At 47.1% G+C, this 21,012-nt stretch overlaps 1 protein-coding gene across 1 annotated transcript in view; it reads left to right on the top strand.

Annotated features, from left to right (window-relative positions):
- The first annotated feature begins 1,072 nt into the window (after window positions 1-1,072).
- FEM1C (fem-1 homolog C) overlaps window positions 1,073-21,012 on the top strand; it is a 30,546-nt gene continuing 10,606 nt past the window's right edge. The window contains exon 1 of the mRNA XM_029056586.2: window positions 1,073-1,785. Within this exon, the coding sequence (XP_028912419.1) occupies window positions 1,242-1,785 (544 nt within the window). The 5' untranslated portion in view covers window positions 1,073-1,241. The remainder of the gene's footprint in view (window positions 1,786-21,012) is intronic.

The following is a 21,012-nucleotide window of genomic DNA, read 5'->3' as shown; positions in this document are numbered from 1 at the left end:
CAGTGGGAGGACGTGGGCCAGAGGTCGACAGAGGGATAGGCGTGAAAGGGGAACGGTGAGGAGGGGAGCGGCAGAGGAGCGGAGCGTGCGGGGTGGGCATTAGAAAGAGAGAAGGGAGGAGAGATAGGAGGGGGCAAGGGGATGGAGAGCCTTGAAGCCCAGAGTGAGAAGTTTTTGTTTCTTGCGGAGGTTGATAGACAACCACTGAAGGTTTTTAAGAGGGGAGTGACATGCCCAGAGCGTTTCTGTAGCAAGATGATCCGGGCAGCGGAATGAAGAATAGACTGGAGTGGGGACACAGGAGGAAGGGAGATCCAAGAGGAGGCTGACACAATAATCCAGTCGGGAGACTATGAGAGCTTGTACCAGTATGATAGTCGTTTGGATGGAGAGGAAAGGGCGGATCTTGGAGATATTGTAAAGGTGAGACCGGCAGGTGTTGGTGACGGATTGGATGTGTGGGGTGAATGAGAGGGCCGAATCAAGGATGACACCAAGGTTGGGGGCTTGTGAGACAGGAAGGATGATCGTGCAGTCCACATTGACAGGGAAGTCAGGGAGAGGACAGGGTTTGGGAGGGAGGATAAGGAGCTTAGTTTTGGACATGTTTTGGACAGTTTTAGGTGGCGGGCAGACATCCGGGTGGAGACGTCCTGGAGGCAGGAGGAGATACGAGCCTGGAGGGAAGGGGAGAGAACAGGGGAGGAGATTTAGATTTGCAATTAAATCATCTGCATAGAGACGATAGTTGTAGCCGTGGGAGCGAATGAGTTCACCAAGGGAGTGAGTTTATAATGGGACCGACAGGATATAGTGGTGGCTTTGCCTTGCCCTTTTCCGATACCTTTTTTTTCTGTTCTGTCAACTCTCCGAACTTTCTCACCTTTCTCTGTTTACGTCCTTTACTATTTGTTTCTTTCACTCTCCCTTCTATCCTCTGGTGTCCTGAAAGGCAGCCAATAGCAGTGAATTATATGGAATGAAAGGCGGGTCTTGGAGGGCGGAAGAGAGGGAAGTTGAGTATAGGAAAAGACGTTACCTCTTCCGCTCTGCGTTGATCTGGTTCCTGTTCCGCTGTGATCCCGGCGGCGTTCCACGGCAGAGTAGTTGACCTTAAGGACATCTTCAGGCCTAGAGTTGTTAAGCGTTTAGGCGAGATCGTGACTCGAAAAATCCTCGTGGTTGAAGTTGTCCTCTATCCATTGCTAACCTTTACCGCAGTCCTTTGAACAGACATCCCCATGGATTTGAAGACAGCTGTCTTCAATGCCGCCCGCGATGGCAAGCTGCGACTCCTATCCAAATTGCTGGGAAGCAGGTCGAAAAACGAAGTGATGTCACTGATCTCAGAGAAGACAAGTGGAGCTACCCCACTTCTGATTGCCGCCCGCTACGGCCACTTGGACATGGTGGAGTACCTACTGGAACAGTGCAGTGCCACTATTGAGACGGGCGGCTCGGTCAACTTTGACGGCGAGACTATTGAAGGGGCCCCGCCGCTGTGGGCCGCTTCGGCCGCCGGACATATAAAAGTGGTCCGCGCCTTACTGGACCATGGTGCGTCGGTCAACAACACAACCCTAACCAATTCGACCCCGCTGCGAGCGGCCTGCTTCGATGGTCACCTAGACATTGTGCGCTATTTGGTGGAACACCAAGCTGACTTGGAAGTGTCCAATCGTCACGGGCACACCTGCCTAATGATCTCTTGCTACAAGGGGCACAAGGAGATCGCCCAGTATCTCCTGGAAAAGGGAGCAGATGTAAACAGGAAAAGTGTTAAAGGTAGGTCCTCCCCTTCCCCCAACCCCTCCCACAATTCCATTTAAAATATGAACCAGTTTTTAAACCAGTTATCAAAAACGTTACGTTTCTTTTGGATTTTTTGTGGGGATTAGTTATAAATTTTGCACTTTGTCCAGTGGGAAATGCTTGAGTTTAATGAAGACCTTACACTATATTTGACACTCAAAACACTTCATATTACTCCTGCTGCTGCTACTGATAATCGATGTTAAAGTGTTTACTATGGGTCACCCACTGTTTTAAAAAAGTTAATACGGGTCAGATGCAGTCTCTGGCCCACATGGGACTAACACGCCTTAAGTAGGAGAGAAAACAGGTATTGAAACCCCATTTCAATGAAGAAAGATGAAGAAATTGGGGCACAGAAAGTGAAGCGTCCTGCCCATGGTCACAAAGAAGGCATATGGCAACATTGTTTGTCCCAAACATTATACTAAGTAACCCCTGTCGTAAGTATCGTAAAATCAGATCAGCCGCAGCTCTGCCCCATTTGCGATTCACACTCGAGACACAGAACAACATTTTATAGCTGAGTGTATGAATCACTAAAATGTTAACTGGTTTGCCCAGACACCCAGAAAACAAATGGCAAAGGTGAAATTAGAAGTCAGGTCCTTTTGACTCTCAAGGCCAAGTGTTTCCATTTGGCAGTGCTGCTTCTCCATCAAAGCTCGTGATTAATGGCTGATTTTCATAAATGTTGATCGCATGAAATCCCTCCATTTTGCAGTTAGTCCAGTTCAGTAACTTCCCCAAGATAAGAAAAGGAGAGTCACAGAAATTGGAAACTGAAGCTGGAAAATGAGAAGTAGCATTGTCTAGTGGCCAGAGCCCCGGCCTGAAAGTCAGAGGACCTGAGTTCTGATCCTGGCTCAGCCACTTGTCTGTTTTGTAACCTTGGGCAAATCACATAACATCTCTGTGGCTCTGTTTCCTCACCTGCAGACGGAGATTAAATCCCTCTTCATTCAGTTTAGACTACGAACACTATGTGGGATAGGAACTATTTTTGGACAAATTTACTTGTATCTACCCCAATGCTTAGAAGATTGATATATAGTTGGTGCTTAACACGTACCATTTAAAAAAGCTTTGCTTGTTCCCAAGAAGTTGCTACTTTGAAACACTGTCCCCTCCAACTTCCTCAACTTTATTGGGGCTGGGCTTGACACAGTCATTGACCCATATGGGACTCATAGTCCAAAAGGGAGGACGAAAAGATCACAGTGGTTGCTCAACCACCTCTGAATCACACAAAAAGTCCTCACTCTTGATTTTAAAGCAGTCCATCACCTTTCTTTTCCCCCACTCCCCACTTCACTTCTCTCCCCCTACAACTCAGGAGAGGTTAGTGGAAGGAAGTTAGTGGCTTAGTGGAAAGAGCATAGGTTTGGGAATCAGTGGTCATGGGTTCTAATCCGGATCTGCAACTTTTCAGCTGTGTGACTGTGGGTAAATCAGTTAATTTCTTTATGCCGCAGTTACCTCATCTGTAAAATGAGTTCTAACACTCTCAGTCCCACGTGGAACAACCTGATTACCTTGTATCCACCCCAGTATTTAGAACAGTTTTTGGCACACACTAAGCGTTTAACAAATGCCGTTATTATTGCTTTGCTCCTTTTGTGTTCATTTTCTCACTTTGCCTCAGTCTCACGTGACTCCCCTTGAGCCCTCCGCCTCTCGCCTGCATTGCCCTTCTTCCACTAATCTGTCAGACAGTGACTTTCTGCCTCTTCAGAGCCTTATTGAAGGCACATCCCCTCCAAGAAGCCTTCCCAGACTAAGCCCCAGTTTTCTTTATCTCCCACTCCCTTCTGTGTTGCCCAGACTTGCTCCTTATTTTCTTCCCCTCTCCTAGCACTTTTGGCCATATCTGTAATTTTGTTTGTCCCTTTGCTCTTCCCTAGCTCCCAGCCCCAAAGGCTTAGATGCTTTTATGTAACTATTTATTTGTACTGATGTCTGGCTCCCCTACCCTAGACTAGACCAGCTCACTGTGGGCAGGGAATGTCACAGTTTGTTGTTGTACTGTAGTTTCCCAAGCACTTAGTAAAGTGCCCTGCACACAGTAAGTGCCCAATAAATATGATTGAATGAATGAATAGGTATTTAATATTCATTTTTCATATGTATAGAAACTGAGCCATAGGTAGTTAAGAAAAGTTAAGTGATTTGCCCAGTTTCACACAACAGGCAGTTAGCAGGGCAAGAATTAGGACCTCTCTCCCAAGCTTGTGCTTGTTCTACAAGGCTATGCTGCTTCTTGAAACCTGAGCAAATTAATCATGAGAGAAAATTGTTTTTCTTGAAAACAAGCATTCCTGATTGTTTTTCTTGAAAACAAGCATTCCTTATTAGTAAATTTCCTCATTTATAATTTTAAGAATTTTAAATTTGTAAAATATTTGAAATTTGGAAGTTGAAAAATAAACATAAAATTAATCCTGAAAATAAAAGACCAAATTAGATATAGAATTGCTTTTTTCTCCTGGCAGTATTCGCATTAAAAAATGCCAGTTTTGCAACTGCAAAGATTCAGCTTTTTCATATATTTATTTTAATAGTATTTGTTGTATGCGTACCATATTTAAAGCACTCTTCTAAGTGCTGGAGTAGAAACATGTTATTCAGCCTAGATTCAGACATGCCCCACATGGGGCCCTCAATCAAGTAGAAGGAAAACGGGCATTGAGTCCCTTTTGCAACTGAGGAAATTGAGGCACAGAGAAATGAAGTAACTTGCCCAGTTGAAACACAGCAGGCAAATGGCAGAGGCATGATTAGAACTCGGGTATTTTGGTTTCCAGGCCCTTGCTTTGTCCACTAACCAATGCTGCTTCCCAAAGTCTCTAATTTTTCATATGTCTAATTTTGCAGGGATTTGCTATATCAAACTGTAAGAGCATGCTACTTTTTTTACTACTATGACTAGTTTTTTTATACCTTTGAAAAGTCTTTGAAATAAAATTGTGTTCTGAAAGATTTTGTCAGTAGTTTTATTTAAATAGTTATTTGACTATAAGTATTTTATGTAGTTTTTTTAAAATGCTGCATTTCAAGAACATTAAGTTGCAGTTTTGGAGCAATATTAATGATTAGTTCTTATACAGTATGTTTTTATGATGTATTTTGTTCAGAACTGTATTAAGAATTAGAGAATGATTTTTCCATAGAGACATCTGTTCTGAGTACATGACAGTTCAAATTATTACTAATTGAGTATAGGAATAAGCAAACTTTTTCATAATATTAGATGTGAGTCTCCTCTGGGACATAGATTCTGTCCGATCTGATTATCTTGTACCTACTCCAGTGCTCCCTACCGTAGTAAAAAGTAGTAAAAATTAAAAAAAAAAATATCAATAGTAATAATAAAATACACAGCTGTGTGCAATACATGACCTCTAGCAAGGAGTGACAAGTATGGTATAATTTTTCCCTAACGTAAAGTTCTTGAAGAACAGAAATACTAGGACAGAGCAGAACCAAATTTTGGAAATAGCTAAAATTAATTGATGAATAGAATCTAATGTCATAAACAGCATGTGAATCTCAGTCGAATCACAAATACCTAAGGGACTGAGGCTCCATTCAGTGGAGTCCATAATAGTGCTGGTGGCTTGCACAATGCTTCTCACTCATTTCTTCCTTGTGTTGTTTCTGTTAGTTGAGCCACCTATTGCACAGCAAGTTTTACTTTCCACTTCCTGCCTATCCCTACCCATCCACGTGCACCAGTATAACCAGTGGAGGCAATCCATGGTTATTGTGATTTGTTCGTAATTATGAATACTCATGATTTCAGTAGTTAGTGTGCTTCCTGAGTGTAAGGCAGCATGGCCTAATGGCAAAAGCTCAGGTTTGAAAGTCAGAGAATATGGGTTCTAATCCCACTTCCTCCACTTGTCTGCTGTATGACCTTGGGTAAGTCACTTCACTTCTTTAGGCCTCAGTTACCTCATCTGTAAAATGGGGATTAAGACTGTGGGCCCCACCTGGGACAACCTAATTACCTTGTATCTACCCCAGTGCTTCGAACAGTGCTTGGCCCATAGTTAGCACTTAACAAATACCATAATAATAATAATAATAATTATTATTATTATTATATACTCCAAAGCTACAGGAATGAAGGTTCTTATTGTAGAGAAGCAGCATGGCTCAGTGGAAAGAGCCTGGGCTTCGGAGCTGGGGTCATGAGTTCGAATCCCAGCTCTGCCACTTGTCAGCTGTGTGACTGTGGGCAAATCACTTAATTTCTCTGTGCCTCAGTTCCCTCATCTGTAAAGTGGGGACTAACTGTGAGCCTCACGTGGGACAACCTGATTACCCTGTATCTCCCCCAGTGCTTAGAACAGTGCTCTGCACATAGTAAGCGCTTAACAAATACCAACATTATTATCATTATTGTGATGCCCTAGGAAAATTGGCTCTTGGTTCACCTTTGACCCACTCTAATATCCACCTTTGTGCTCTCTCCTAGCACTTAGTACAAGGCTCTGCACACAGTAAGTACTTAGTAATTACTGTTACTATTACTACTACTGCTTTGACAAGTCATATAACTGCCCTGGATCCCAGTTCCCTCAAAACTTGTCTAGGTCCCAAATTGACTGCCTGGATCCCTAAGCACAGATCTCCAGTATGCACCCTGAGATGGCATAGTGGATAGAGCATGGGACTGGGAGTCAGAAGGTCAAGGGTTCTAACCCTGGCTCTGCCACTTATTCATTCAATAGTGTCTATTGAGCGCTTACTATGTACAGAGCACTGTACTAAGCACTTGGAATGTACAAATCGGTAAAAGAGACAGTCCCTGCCCCTGACAAGCTTACAGTCTAATCGGGGAGACAGACAGACAAAAACAATAGCAATAAATAGAATCAAGGGGATGAACATCTCATTAAAACAATAGCAAATAAATAGAATCAAGGGGATGTACATCTCATTAACAAAATAAATAGGGTAATGAAAATATATACAGTTCATTCATTCATTCATTCAATAGTATTTATTGAGCGCTTACTATGTGCAGAGCACTGTACTAAGCGCTTGGGATGAACAAGTTGGCAACAGATAGAGACAGTCCCTGCCGTTTGACGGGCTTACAGTCTAATCGGGGGAGACGGACAGACAAGAACAATGGCACTAAACAGCGTCAAGGGGAAGAACATCTCGTAAAAACAATGGCAACTAAATAGAATCAAGGCGATGTACAATTCATTAACAAAATAAATAGGGTAATGAAAATATATACAGTTGAGCGGACGAGTACAGTGCTGTGGGGATGGGAAGGGAGAGGTGGAGGAGCAGAGGGAAAAGGGGAAAATGAGGCTTTAGCTGCGGAGAGGTAAAGGGGGGATGGCAGCGGGAGTAGAGGGGGAAGAGGAGCTCAGTCTGGGAAGGCCTCTTGGAGGAGGTGAGTTTTAAGTAGGGTTTTGAAGAGGGGAAGAGAATCAGTTTGGCGGAGGTGAGGAGGGAGGGCGTTCCAGGACCGCGGGAGGACGTGACCCAGGGGTCGACGGCGGGATAGGCGAGACCGAGGGACGGCGAGGAGGTGGGCGGCAGAGGAGCGGAGCGTGCGGGGTGGGCGGTAGAAAGAGAGAAGGGAGGAGAGGTAGGAAGGGGCAAGGTGATGGAGAGCCTTGAAGCCTAGAGTGAGGAGTTTTTGTTTGGAGCGGAGGTTGATAGGCAACCACTGGAGTTGTTTAAGAAGGGGAGTGACATGCCCAGATCGTTTCTGCAGGAAGATGAGCCGGGCAGCGGAGTGAAGAATAGACCGGAGCGGGGCAAGAGAGGAGGAAGGGAGGTCAGAGAGAAGGCTGACACAGTAGTCAAGCCGGGATATAACGAGAGCCCGTAATAGTAAGGTAGCCGTTTGGGTGGAGAGGAAAGGGCGGATCTTGGCGATATTGTAGAGGTGAAACCGGCAGGTCTTGGGAACGGATAGGATGTGTGGGGTGAACGAGAGGGACGAGTCAAGGATGACACCGAGATTGCGGGCCTGCGGGACGGGAAGGATGGTCGTGCCATCCACGGTGATGGAGAAGTCTGGGAGCGGACCGGGCTTGGGAGGGAAGATGAGGAGCTCAGTCTTGCTCATGTTGAGTTTTAGGTGGCGGGCCGACATCCAGGTGGAGACGTCCCGGAGGCAGGAGGAGATGCGAGCCTGAAGGGAGGGGGAGAGGACGGGGCGGAGATGTAGATCTGCGTGTCATCTGCGTAGAGATGGTAGTCAAAGCCGTGAGAGCGGATGTGTTCACCGAGGGAGTGAGTGTAAATGGAGAACAGAAGAGGGCCAAGAACTGACCCTTGAGGAACTCCAACAGTTAAAGGATGGGAGGGGGAGGAGGCTCCAGCGTAGGAGACCGAGAATGATCGGCCAGAGAGGTAAAGGAGAACCAGGAGAGGACAGAGTCCGTGAAGCCAAGGTGAGATAAGGTATGGAGGAGGAGGGGATGGTCGACAGTGTCAAAGGCAGCAGAGAGGTCAAGGAGGATCAGAATGGAGTAGGAGCCATTGGATTTGGCAAGAAGGAGGTCATGGGTGACCTTGGAGAGAGCAGTCTCGGTAGAGTGGAGGGGACGGAAACCAGATTGGAGGAGGTCTAGGAGAGAATGGGAGTTAAGGAATTCTAGGCATCGATTGTAGACGACTCGTTCTAAGATTTTGGAAAGGAAGGGTAGTAGGGAGATAGGACGATAACTGGAGGGGGAAGTGGGGTCAAGAGCGGGTTTTTTTAGGATGGGAGAGACGTGGGCATGTTTGAAGGCAGAGGGGAAGGAGCCCTTGGAGATTGAGTGGTTAAAAATAGAAGTTAAGGAAGGGAGGAGGGCAGGGGCGATGGTTTTAAGAAGGTGAGAGGGAATGGGGTCCGAGGCGCAGGTGGAGGGGGTGGCACTTGCGAGGAGGGAGGAGATCTCCTCTGAGGATACTGCAGGGAAGGATGGGAAAGTAGGGGAGGGGGTTGTTGGGGGGGGGGGAGGGAGGGGAGAGGCGGAGGGGTGACTTTGGGGAGCTCAGACCTGATCGTGTTGATTTTCGTGAGGAAATAGGTGGCCAGATCATTAGGGGTGAGAGATGGGGGAGGGGGAGGAACAGGGGGCCTAAGGAGAGAGTTAAAGGTCCGGAACAATCGGCGGGGGTGACGGGCATGGGTGTCGATGAGGGAGGAGAAGAAGCTTTGCCTGGCGGAGGAGAGGGCAGAGTTTAAGGCAGGAAAGGATAAATTTGAAGTGTGTGAGGTCGGCTTGGTGCTTGGACTTTCGCCAGCAGCGCTCAGCAGCTCGAGCATAGGAGCGTAGGAGGCGGACGGAGGAGGTGATCCAGGGCTGTGGGTTAGTGGAGCGAGAGCGGCGGAGGGAAAGGGGGGCGAGAGAGTCGAGATGAGTAGAGAGGGTGGAGTTGAGAGCGGAGACCCGCTCGTCGAGAGTGGGAAGAGAGGACAGGGCGGCAAGGTGAGGAGAGATGCTATTGGAAAGACGGATGGGATCGAGAGAGCGGAGGTCTCTGTGGGGCAGTAGCGAAGATTTGCAGGGGGAGGGAGTGTGAGAGATGAGGCAGGTGAGAAGGTTATGGTCAGAGAGAGGGATTTCAGAGTTGGTGAGTGAGGAGATAGTGCAGCGGTAGGAGATGACGAGATCGAGGGTGTGACCGAGTCGGTGAGTGGGCGCGGTATGGTGGAGGAGGAGGTCGGCAGAGTCGAGGAGGGATAGCAGGCGGGCGGCAGAGGAGTCGTCGGGTACATCCGTATGGATGTTGAAGTCTCCAAGGATCAGAGTGGGCAGAGAGAAGGAGAGGAGGAAGGTGAGAAAGGGGTCAAGGTGGTTGAAGAAGTCAGAGGTGGGACCGGGAGGGCGGTAGATGACGGCGACAAGTAACTGGAGTGGGTGGTAGAGGCGAATGATATGGGCTTCGAAGGAGGGGAAGGAGAGGGAGGGGGGAGGAGGGATAGTGCGGAAGCGGCATCGGGGCGAGAGGAGGAAGCCGACGCCTCCTCCCTTACCGGTGAGTCTGGGGGAGTGGGAGAAGGAGAGGCCTCCGCCGGAGAGAGCGGCGGCGGAGACCGTGTCTTCGGGAGAGAGCCACATTTCCGAAAGGGCGAGGAGGAGGAGAGAGCGGGAGAGGAAAAGGTCATGGATGAAAGGTAGCTTGCCTGTAATAGAGCGGGGGTTCCAGAGGCCACACTTGAAAGTAGCTGTGGGTGCAAGGGGAGGAGGGGGGGAAGGGCGGGGGGAGGGGAGGGTTTGGATGGGAAGGAGGTGGCGGGGCCCTGGACGAGGAGAGGGGGATGAGGGGTGGCGGTGGGACAAGAGGACTGGGATGGGGCATGGGTGGGGAAGAGAGAAGGGGGGAGGGGGTGAAGAGGGGGTTTGGTGGGGGGAAGAGTAGGGGGAGGGGGAAGAGGGGTAGCGCTGGTAAAGTGGGGTTCTAGGGCGGGAGAGAGGAGGGGGGGAGGAGACAGAGGAGAGAGCGGGAAAGAGCTGAGCGAGAGAGGAGAAGGGGAAGGGGAAGGGGAGGATAGGAAGGGGCGGGAGGGGTGAGGGGGGGAGGAGGGACATGGCGAGGCCAGAGAGGTGGGTGGCAGCACTGACAACAATAAACAGTAATAAACGAAATCGGTAATATAGCAACATGATACAATATGATACAATACAGTGGTGCTAATATAGCAACATGATACAGTATGATACAATATAGTCGTGTTAATAAAAGGGGTGATGACCAGGGTCGGGGGTAGACTCGATTAAGGGGCGACCTGATCAAATTCAAAATTGAGCAGACGAGTACAGTGCTGAGGGGAGGGGAAGGGAGAGGGGGAGGAGCACAGCGAAAGGGGGGGAAAAGAGGGCTTAGCTGAGGGGAGGTGAAGGGGGGGTAGAGGGGGAGCAGAGGGAGCAGAGGGAAAAGGGGGAGCTCAGTCTGGGAAGGCCTCTTGGAGGAGGTGAGCTGTAAGTAGGGTTTTGAAAAGGGGAAGAGAATTAGTTTGGCGGAGGTGAGGAGGGAGGGCATTCCAGGACCGCGAGAGAACGTGGCCCGGGGTCGATGGTGGGATAGGTGAGAACGGGGGACATTGAGAAGGTGGGCGGCAGAGGAGCGGAGCATGTGGGGTGGGCAGTAGAAAGAAGGGAGGAGAGGTAAGAGGGGGCAAGGTGATGGAGATGAAGCCTAGAGTGAGAAGTTTTTGTTTTGTGTGGATGTTGATAGGCAACCACTGGAGGTTTTTAAGAAGGGGAGTGACATTCCCAGAGCGTTTCTGCAGGAAGATGAGCTGGACAGCAGAGTGAAGAATAGACTAGAGCAGGGAGAAACAGGAGGAAGGGAGATCAGAGAGCAGGCTGACACAGTAATCCATCCGGGATATTATGAGAACCTGTAACAGTAAGATAGCCATTTGGGTGGAGAGGAAAGGGCAGATCTTGGCAATATTATAAAGGTGAGACCGGCAGGCCTTGGTGACGGATTGGATGTGTGGGGTGAATGAGAGAGCCGAGTCAAAGATGACACCAAGCTTGCGGGCCTGAGAGACGGGAAGGATGGTGGTACCATTCACAGCGATAGGGAAGTCAGGAAGAGGACAGGGCTTGGGAGGGAAGATAAGGAGCTCAGTTTTGGACATGTTGAGTTTTAAGTGGAGGGCAGACATCCAGGTAGAGACGTCTTGGAGGCAGGAGGAGATACGAGCCTGAAGGGATGGGGAGAGAACAGGGGCAGAGATGTAGATTTGTGTGTCATCTGCATAGAGATGATAGTTGAAGCCATGAGAGTGAATGAGTTCACCGAGGGAGTGAGTGTATATGGAGAACAGAAGGGGGCCAAGAACCCTTGAGGAACCCCAACAGTTAGAAGATGGGAGGGGGAGGAGGAGCCTGCGAAGGAGACCGAGAATGAGTGGCCAGAGAGATAAGAGGAGAACCAGGAGAGGACGGAGTCCATGAAGCCAAGGTGAGATAAGGTATGGAGGAGAAGGGGATGGTCAACAATGTCAAAGGCAGCTGAGAGGTCAAGGAGGATTAGGATAGAGTAGGAGCCATTGGATTTGGCAAGAAGGAGGTACTGGGTGACATTTGAGAGAGCAGTTTCGGTAGACTGGAGGGGACGGAAGCCAGATTGGAGGGGGTCCAGGAGAGAATGGGAGTTAAGGAATTCTAGGCAGAGAGTGTAGCCGACTCGTTCTAGGAGCTTGGAAAGGAAGGGTAATAGGGAGACAGGGCGATAACTGGAAGGGGAAGTGGGGTCAAGAGAGGGTTTTTTTAGGATGGGGGAGACATGGGCATGTTAGAAGGCAGAGGGGAAGAAGCCATTAGAGAGTGAGTGGTTAAGGATAGAAGTTGAGGGGAGAAGAGCAGGGGCGATGGTTTTTATAAGGTGAGCAGGAATGGGGTCAGAGGCACAGGTGAAGGGGGTGGCACTTGCGAGGAGGGAGGAGATCTCCTCTGAGGATACTGCAGGGAAGGATGGGAAAGTAGGGGAGAGGGTTGGGGGAGGCAGGAGGGGGATGGGTGACTTTGAGGAGCTTGGGGGAGGGGGAGGAACAGTGTGCCTAAGGAGAGAAGTAAAGGTCCGGAACAATTGGCGGGGGTGACGGGCATGGGTGTCAGTGAGGGAAGAAAATAAGTTTTGCCTGGTGGAGAGGGCAGGAAAGGATAAAGTTGAAATGGATAAGGTCGGTTTGGTGCTTGGACCTTCGCCAGCAGCGCTCCGCAGCTATAGCTTAGGAGCATAGGAAGCGGACAGAGGCAGTGACCCAGGGCTGTGGGTCAGTGGAACGAGAGCGGTGGAGGGAAGGGGGGAGAGAGTTGAGATGAGTAGAGAGGGTGGAGTTCATTCATTCATTCAATAGTATTTATTGAGCGCTTACTATGTGCAGAGCACTGTACTAAGCGCTTGGAATGAACAAGTCGGCAACAGATAGAGACAGTCCCTGCCGTTTGACGGGCTTACAGTCTAATCGGGGGAGATGGACAGACAAGAACAGTGGCAATAAATAGAGTCAAGGGGAAGAACATCTCGTAAAAACAATGGCAACTAAATAGAATCAAGGCGATGTACAATTCATTAACAAAATAAATAGGGTAATGGAAATATATATTAATTCATTCATTCAATAGTATTTATTGAGCGCTTACTATGTGCAGAGCACTGTACTAAGCGCTTGGGATGAACAAGTCGGCAACAGATAGAGACAGTCCCTGCCGTTTGACGGGCTTACAGTCTAATCGGGGGAGACGGACAGACAAGAACAGTGGCAATAAATAGAGTCAAGGGGAAGAACATCTCGTAAAAACAATGGCAACTAAATAGAATCAAGGCGATGTACAATTCATTAACAAAATAAATAGGGTAATGAAAATATGTACAGTTGAGCGGACGAGTACAGTGCTGTGGGGATGGGAAGGGAGAGGTGGAGGAGCAGAGGGAAAAGGGGAAAAAGAGGGTTAAGCTGTGGAGAGGTAAAGGGGGGATGGCAGAGGGAGTAGAGGGAGAAGAGGAGCTCAGTCTGGGAACTCCTCTTGGAGGAGGTGAGTTTTAAGTAGGGTTTTGAAGAGGGAAAGAGAATCAGTTTGGCGGAGGTGAGGAGGGAGGGCGTTCCAGGACCGCGGGAGGATGTGACCCAGGGGTCTACGGCCAGATAGACGAGACCGAGGGACGGTAAGGAGGTGGGCGGCAGAGGGGCGGAGCGTGCGGGGTGGGTGGTAGAAAGAGAGAAGGGAGGAGAGGTAGGAAGGGGCAAGGTGATGTAGAGCCTTGAAGCCTAGAGTGAGGAGTTTTTGTTTGGAGCGGAGGTTGATAGGCAACCACTGGAGTTGTTTAAGAAGGGGAGTGACATGCCCAGATCGTTTCTGCAAGAAGATGAGCCGGGCAGCGGAGTGAAGAATAGACTGGAGCGGGGTGAGAGAGGAGGAAGGGAGGTCAGAGAGAAGGCTGACACAGTAGTCTAGCCGGGTTATAACGAGAGCCCGTAACAGTAAGGTAGCCTTTTGGGTGGAGAGGAAAGGGCGGATCATGGCGATATTGTAGAGGTGAAACCGGCAGGTCTTGGTAACGGATAGGATGTGTGGGGTGAACGAGAGAGACGAGTCAAGGATGACACCGAGATTGCGGGCCTGAGAGACGGGAAGGATGGTCGTTTCATCCACGGTGATAGAGAAGTCTGGGAGAGGACCGGGTTTGGGAGGGAAGATGAGGAGCTCAGTCTTGCTCATGTTGAGTTTTAGGTGGCGGGCCGACATCCAGGTGGAGACGTCCTGGAGGCAGGAGGAGATGCGAGCCTGAAGGGAGGGGGAGAGGACAGGGGCGGAGATGTAGATCTGCGTGTCATCTGTGTAGAGATGGTAGTCAAAGCCGTGAGAGCGAATGAGTCCACCGAGGGAGTGAGTGTAAATGGAGAACAGAAGAGGGCCAAGAACTGACCCTTGAGGAACTCCAACAGTTAAAGGATGGGAGGGGGAGGAGGCTCGAGCGAAGGAGACCGAGAATGATCGGCCAGAGAGGTAAGAGGAGAACCAGGAGAGGACAGAGTCCGTGAAGCCAAGGTGAGATAAGGTATGGAGGAGGAGGGGATGGTCGACAGTGTCAAAGGCAGCAGAGAGCAATATATACAGTTGAGCAGACGAGTACAGTGCTGAGGGGATGGGAAGGGAGAGGGGGAGGAGCAGAGGGAAAGGGGGAGTTGAGAGTGGTGACCTGATCATCATTTATTCATTCATTCAATAGTATTTATTGAGCACTTACTATGTGCAGAGCACTGTACTAAGTGCTTGGAATGAACAAGTCAGCAACAGATACAGTCCCTGCCGTTTGACGGGCTTACAGTCTCAATGGGGGAGACAGACAGACAAGAACAATGGCAATTAATAGAGTCAAGGGGAAGAGCATCTCATAAAAACAATGGCAACTAAATAGAATCAAGGCGATGTACATTTCATTAACAAAATAAATAGAGTAATGAAAATACTCTATATAATATATATACAGTTGAGCAGACGAATACAGTGCTGAGGGGATGGGAAGGGAGGGGGGAGGAGCAGAGGGAAATGGGGGGAAAAGAGGGTTAGTCTGCGGAGAGGTGAAGGGGGGGGTCGTAGAGGGAGAAGGGGAGCCCAGTCTGGGAAGGCCTCTTGTAGGAGGTGAGTTTTAAGTAGGGTTTAGAAGAGGGGAATAGAATTAGCCTGGCAGAGGTGAGGATGGAGGGCATTCTAGGACCGTGGGAGGACGTGGCCCAGGGGTCGACGGCGGGATAGGCGAGACCGAGGGTCTCTTCCCATCGAGAGTGGGAAGAGAGGACGGGGGGCAAGGTGGGGAGGGATGCTTTTGGAGAAATGGATGGGATCAAGAGAACGTAAGTCTCTGTGGGGGAGTAGTATAGATTTGCAGGGGAGAGAGTGTGAGAGATGAGGCAGGTGAGAAGGTTATGGGCTGAAAGAGGGATTTCAGAGTTTGTGAGAGAGGAGATAGTGCAGCGATGAGATCGAGGGTGTGATCGAGTCGGTGAGTAGGAGAGGTATGGTGGAGCAGGAGGTCGGCAGAGTCGAAGAGCGATAGTAGACGGGCGGCAGAGGTGTCACCCGGTACAGCTATGTGGATGTTGAAGTCTCCGAGGATCAGAGTGGGCAGAGAGAAGGAGAGAAAGAAGGTGAGAAAGGGGTCTAGGTGGTTGAAGAAGTCGGTGGTGGGACCAGGAGGGCGGTAGATGACAGCTACAACTATCTGGAGGGGGTGGTAGAGGTGTATGGTAGAGGTGTATGATATGGGCTTCGAAGGAGGGGAAGGAGAGGGAAGGGGAAGGAGGGATAGTGTGGAAGCGGCAATGGGGTGAGAGGAGGAAGCCGATGCCTCCTCCCTTTCTGGTGAGTCTGGGGGAGTGGGAGAAGGAGAGGCCTCCGCTGGAGAGAGCAGCGGCGGAGACCGTGTCTTCAGGTGTGAGCCAGGTTTCCGTAAGGACGAGGAGGAAAAGAGAGCGGGAAAGAAAAAGGTCAAGGATGAAAGGTAGTTTACCTGTAATGGAGCCGGGGTTTCAGAGCCCACATTTGAAAGTAGCTGTGGATGCAAGGGGGAGAAAGGGGGGAGAGTGGGGGAGGGGAGGGTTTGGATGGGAACGAGGTGGCAGTGCCCTGGACGGGGAGAAGGGGAGGAGAGGTGGTGGTGGGACAGGAGGACTGGGATGGAGTGTGGGTGGGGAAAAGGGAAGGGGGAAGCGTGGGAGGAGGGGTTTTGGTTGGGGGGAGCAGAGGGGGAGGGGGAAGAGGGGTGGCGCTGGTAAAGTGGGTTTCTAGGGCGGGTGTGGGAGGAGGCAGAGGAAAGAGCGGGAAAGAGCTGGGCGAGAGAGGGGAAGGGGAAGGAGAGGATTGGGAGAGGCAGATGGGGGGGGCAGAGGTGGAGGGACATGGTGAGGCCAGAGAGGTAGGTGGCAGCACTGAGAACAATTAACGATAACATGCAAAAGCGGTAATACAGTAAAATAGTATTAGTAAGAGGGTGATGACCAGGGTCAGGGGTTGACTTGACTTGTCTTCTGTGTGACCTTGGGCAAGTCACTTCTCTGGGACTCAGTTACCTCATCTGTAAAAAGGGGGTTGAAACTTTGTGCCTCTTGTGGAACAACTTAATTTGCATGTATCCTTCCCAGAGCTTAGTACAGTGTCTGGTACAAAGTAAGTGCCTAGCAAATTCCAGTATTATTATTATTATAGTTATCCCCTGTTGTTACAAGTTAGAGACAACCCAATTTTGTTTTAGTCTTCGATTTTTTACTTCTGCAGTTGAAAACAACAACAACAATAAGAAGAACAACTGTCACTTGTTAAACTAATATTATGTACCAATCACTAGACTAAGTGTTAAGGTAGATAGAAAATAATTAAATCAGATAAAGTCTTCTCCTCTATGAGACTCAGAGTCGAAGAGGGAGAGAGAACAGATGAGGTATCTGAGGCAAGAGAAGTAAAGCATCTTGCTCATAGTTATACAGCAAGCAAGGGACAGAGCCAGGACTAGGATCTAGGTCTTCTGTCTCCCAATCCTATGCTGTCCACAGTGCCACCCTGCTGTTTCTCAGCTATCAGCTCCTTTTCTATCTAGCACGGGACTTTTTGAAAGGACAGTCCTTTTCTTAGTTTGCAAGATAAGCACCTTGTTATATGGTTTATGTCCTAAATATCTTTTCATTCTAGTTTATAATCTAAGCATGGGGGTTGTTCAGGTTTCTGGTGCCTGACTCACCAAATGTAACAAGCAGGTAGGTGGGCACAGGACAGCATATTGTGAATTGCAAGTTTTCATAAGCAAGTTTAGTCAACTGCTAGAGTGAGCACAGGACAGTGCAGATGCTGTGTCATAAGATATCAGGCAGTTACTTCATAAGCAGCTTTGATTTTTACTCATATTATCCAGCAGTTTTTTCAGATTCCTGCTGATCCTCATCATGATCCTCTGATAAGAAACCTTCACATATCATAAAATTATGATCAGAATCCTTACTAATAAACTCCTTGAGAACAAAGTTCCTCTCAACTAGTGAGTATTTAGTAGTTACTAGTTAAAGGTCTCTTGCTTTTCAAAGCTTTTAATATAATACTCTACATATAGTGGGTGCTCAATGAATGCTGTTGATTGATTGAGAGGTGATTGTTTTAATAATACTGTCTCATTCAACCCACATCCAATCTGTCACCAAATCCTGTTGGTCTCACCTTCACAACATTGTCAAGATTCCCCCCTTTCCTCTCTATCTCAACTGCTACCACGCTAATACCATCACTAATCTTATCCTGACTGGATTCCGATTAGACTGTAAGCCCGTCAAACGGCAGGGACTGTCTCTATCTGTTGTCGACCTGTTCATCCCAAGCGCTTAGTACAGTGCTCTGCACATAGTAAGCGCTCAATAAATACTACTATTGAATGAATGAATCAGCTTCCTGTCTGACCTCCCAAACTCCTGCCTCTTCCCACTTCAGTCCATACTTCACTCCTCCTGCCTCTCCCCACTTCAGTCCATACTTCACTCCGCTGCCTGGATTATCTTTCTTCAGAAATGTTCAGAACATGTCACATGCCTGTTTACTTGTATTGATTTCTGTCTCTCCACCCCTAGACTGTCAGCCCAATGTGGGCAGCGATTGTTTCTCTTTATTGCTATATTGCACTTTCCAAGAGCCAGTGTTTGCACTCTGTACACAGGAAGCACTCAATAAATACAACTGAGAGAAGGAATTAATGAATCCCCCCTCCCAGCCCCACAGCTCTTATGTACATATTTGTAATTTATTTATTTTTATTTATGTTACTGACTGTCTCCCTCTCTCTAGACTCTAAGCTAGTTGTGGGAAGAGACTGTGTTTGTTTAATGTTATTTTATACTCTCCTAAGTGCATAGTACAGTGCTCTGCATACAGTAAGTACTTTACAAATATGATTGTTTGAATGAACGAATTGAATAAATACACTTATGTATATATCTTTAAATCCTGTTACTTTCTTATGCAGGTAATGATTTTAGTGTCTGGCTACCCAGTTAGATTGTAAGCCCCTTAAACTCAGGGACCATGTTTGCTATCTTAGCGTAGTGTCCCAAGTTCTTAGTATAGGGCAATAATAATAAAAATAGTAATAATAATAAAAATTGTGGTCTGGTCTTCATTAAGAGCTTACTTTGTGTCAAGCATTTTTCTAAGTAAGGGTGATTAGATGTAAGATAAACAATTTCCTGAAGTAGCTCCTCTAATGTGTAAATATGCAATATATATTTATGTAGGTGGTTGAAAATTGGTGATTTTTTAAAAAATATTTTTGCTTTGCACACTTGTCCACATCACTTTAGGAAAGGGGAATAAATATTAAGTTAGGGAAAGAGAACAGTATTGCTTTTCAGGCCTTACTGAAACCCTTATTATTTTTCTCCCACTTGAGTTTTCTCTCAGTATTCATTTCCTGTTTTCCTTTGTTGAAGTATAACTCAGTAGTAAATGGAAGCAAAGCTTATTTTTGAAAGCTATTTCATCGATCAATTAATCAGTCAATCAATCAATCAGTGGTATTTATTTAGTACTTGCAATGTGGAGATCACTGTAAACCTGTAGTTGAGTTCTGTAGAATTGGTAGATAAAATCCATCCCCTCAAGGAACTTACAGACTACAGGAGGATGCAGATATTAATAAGGGCATGTCTTCCAGGAGGTCATGCCTGATTACATCTCTTTCCTATACTTCTTTTCCCTTCTCTGTTATCTATGCACTTGAATATGTGACCTTAGGGCATATAGTTGTCAGCCTCAGGCCCAGATCATTTATGTACATATCCATAAGTCATTTATTTATATTAGTCCCTGTCTCCTACTCTAGACTGTAAATTTGGGGACAAGGAATGTGTCTACCAACTCTGTTATAATGTAAATAATAATAATGTTGGTATTTGTTAAGCGCTTACTATGTGCTGAGCACTGTTCTAAGCGCTGGGGTAGACATAGGGGAATCAGGTTGTCCCACGTGGGGCTCACAGTCTTAATCCCCATTTTACAGATGAGGGAACTGAGGCACAGAGAAGTTAAGTGACTTGCCCGCAGTCACACAGCCGACAAGTGGCAGAACTGGGATTCGAACTCATAAGCCCTGACTCCAAAGCCCGTGCTCTTTCCACTGAGCCACGCTGCTTCTCTGCGTGCTCTCTCATGCACTTAGTACAGTTCTTTATGCACTGTAAGGGCTCAACAGATACCATTGATTGATTGATCATTTTACTCCTATAACTTATAATGGGGTTATAATAAAGAAATTTCGGTGCTTTTTGTTGAGTACCTTCATTTTTTCATTCATTCATTCAATCATTTATTGAGTACTTAGTGTGTTCAAAGCACTGTACGGAGCACTTGGGAGAGTACAGTACAGTAACAGACACATTTTTGCCCACAACAAGATCAGTCTAAAGGGGAAGACAGATGCCAATGTAAATAACTAGTTAATAAAATAAATAGCAGATATATGCAGATATATACATTTGTGCTGTGGGGATGGGAGGGAGAATGATATTTCTCATAAAATATTGCTAATTATATATTCAGTTAATGAAACCATAAAATAATTTGCTTTGATAATTAAAAAAATTTATAGTCACTAAAATTACATCATATTTAAAAAGTGGTAATTGTTAAAATTTTGTTAAATAACTGTGTTAACCGTGATGGAACTGACAATTAAAAATCTTTTAGACCTCCTTGCTTTTAAAACAGGAGAAAGATTTACAACGTTTGGATTCTAAGCTATACTTTTACATAGATTTTTTTTTCCTTCCTCTTCTCCTGAGAACAGCAGATGGATGGGTAAGTGATAGAATTGTAACTGAGGGATAGAATATATTCACTGGGAACTCTTTACATTTTTCCAGGTATGTACTTCCTGATCAAGTTGCTTCCAGTCTTTTAAAGCGGTCCCAATTGTTCCAGTAATAGTTGCACAACTTCTTAGATAGTTTGGACAGATAGGTATGTAGCTGCTTCTCTACTGAATTGGTATAGAAGGGAAGATTTCTTGGCTATTTGAGGCTTCTTAGGGTGGGGTTCATGTCGACCAATTCTGTTGTATTGTACTCTCCACTGTCTTAGTTCAGTGTTCCCCATTCCCCCCCTCCCACCCTCTGCTTTTCCCCCCTTTCCCTCCCTTCAACACTGTGCATATTTGTATATATTATTTAGTACCATATTTATTTTGTTAATGAAGTGTATATCTCCATGATTCTATTTATCCTGATGATGTTGTTTTGTTCTCTTTTGCTTTGCTGTTTGTCTCTCCCGTTTAGACTGTGAGCCCGTTATGGGCAGGGATTGTCTCTATCTGTTGACGAGTTGTATATTCCAAGCGCTTAGAACAGTGCTCTGCAAATAGTAAATGCTCAATAAATACTATTGAATGAATGAATGCTCTGTAAGCAGCAAGCTATTTATTAATATCTGTCTCCCCCTCTAGACTGTGAGTTCGTTGTGGCAGGACTTTGTTTGTTGTTATACTGTACTCTCCCAACTGCTTAGTACAGTACTCTGTGTATAGTAAGCACTCGATAAATATTGAATGAATGAATGAATGAATGAATGAGTGTTAAACCCTAAGTGAAGGAAAACTCATGTAGTATTTATCTTAATTCATTATTATCACGAATAATTTCTACTCATAATAATTATAGCGTTTGTTAAGTGCAGTCTATGTATCATT

Source organism: Ornithorhynchus anatinus, chromosome Y5 (assembly GCF_004115215.2).
Source record: "Ornithorhynchus anatinus isolate Pmale09 chromosome Y5, mOrnAna1.pri.v4, whole genome shotgun sequence".
Lineage (NCBI taxonomy): Eukaryota > Metazoa > Chordata > Mammalia > Monotremata > Ornithorhynchidae > Ornithorhynchus > Ornithorhynchus anatinus.
The sequence above is the reverse complement of the archived record's forward strand: the minus strand, read 5'-3'. Positions and strand labels throughout refer to the sequence as shown.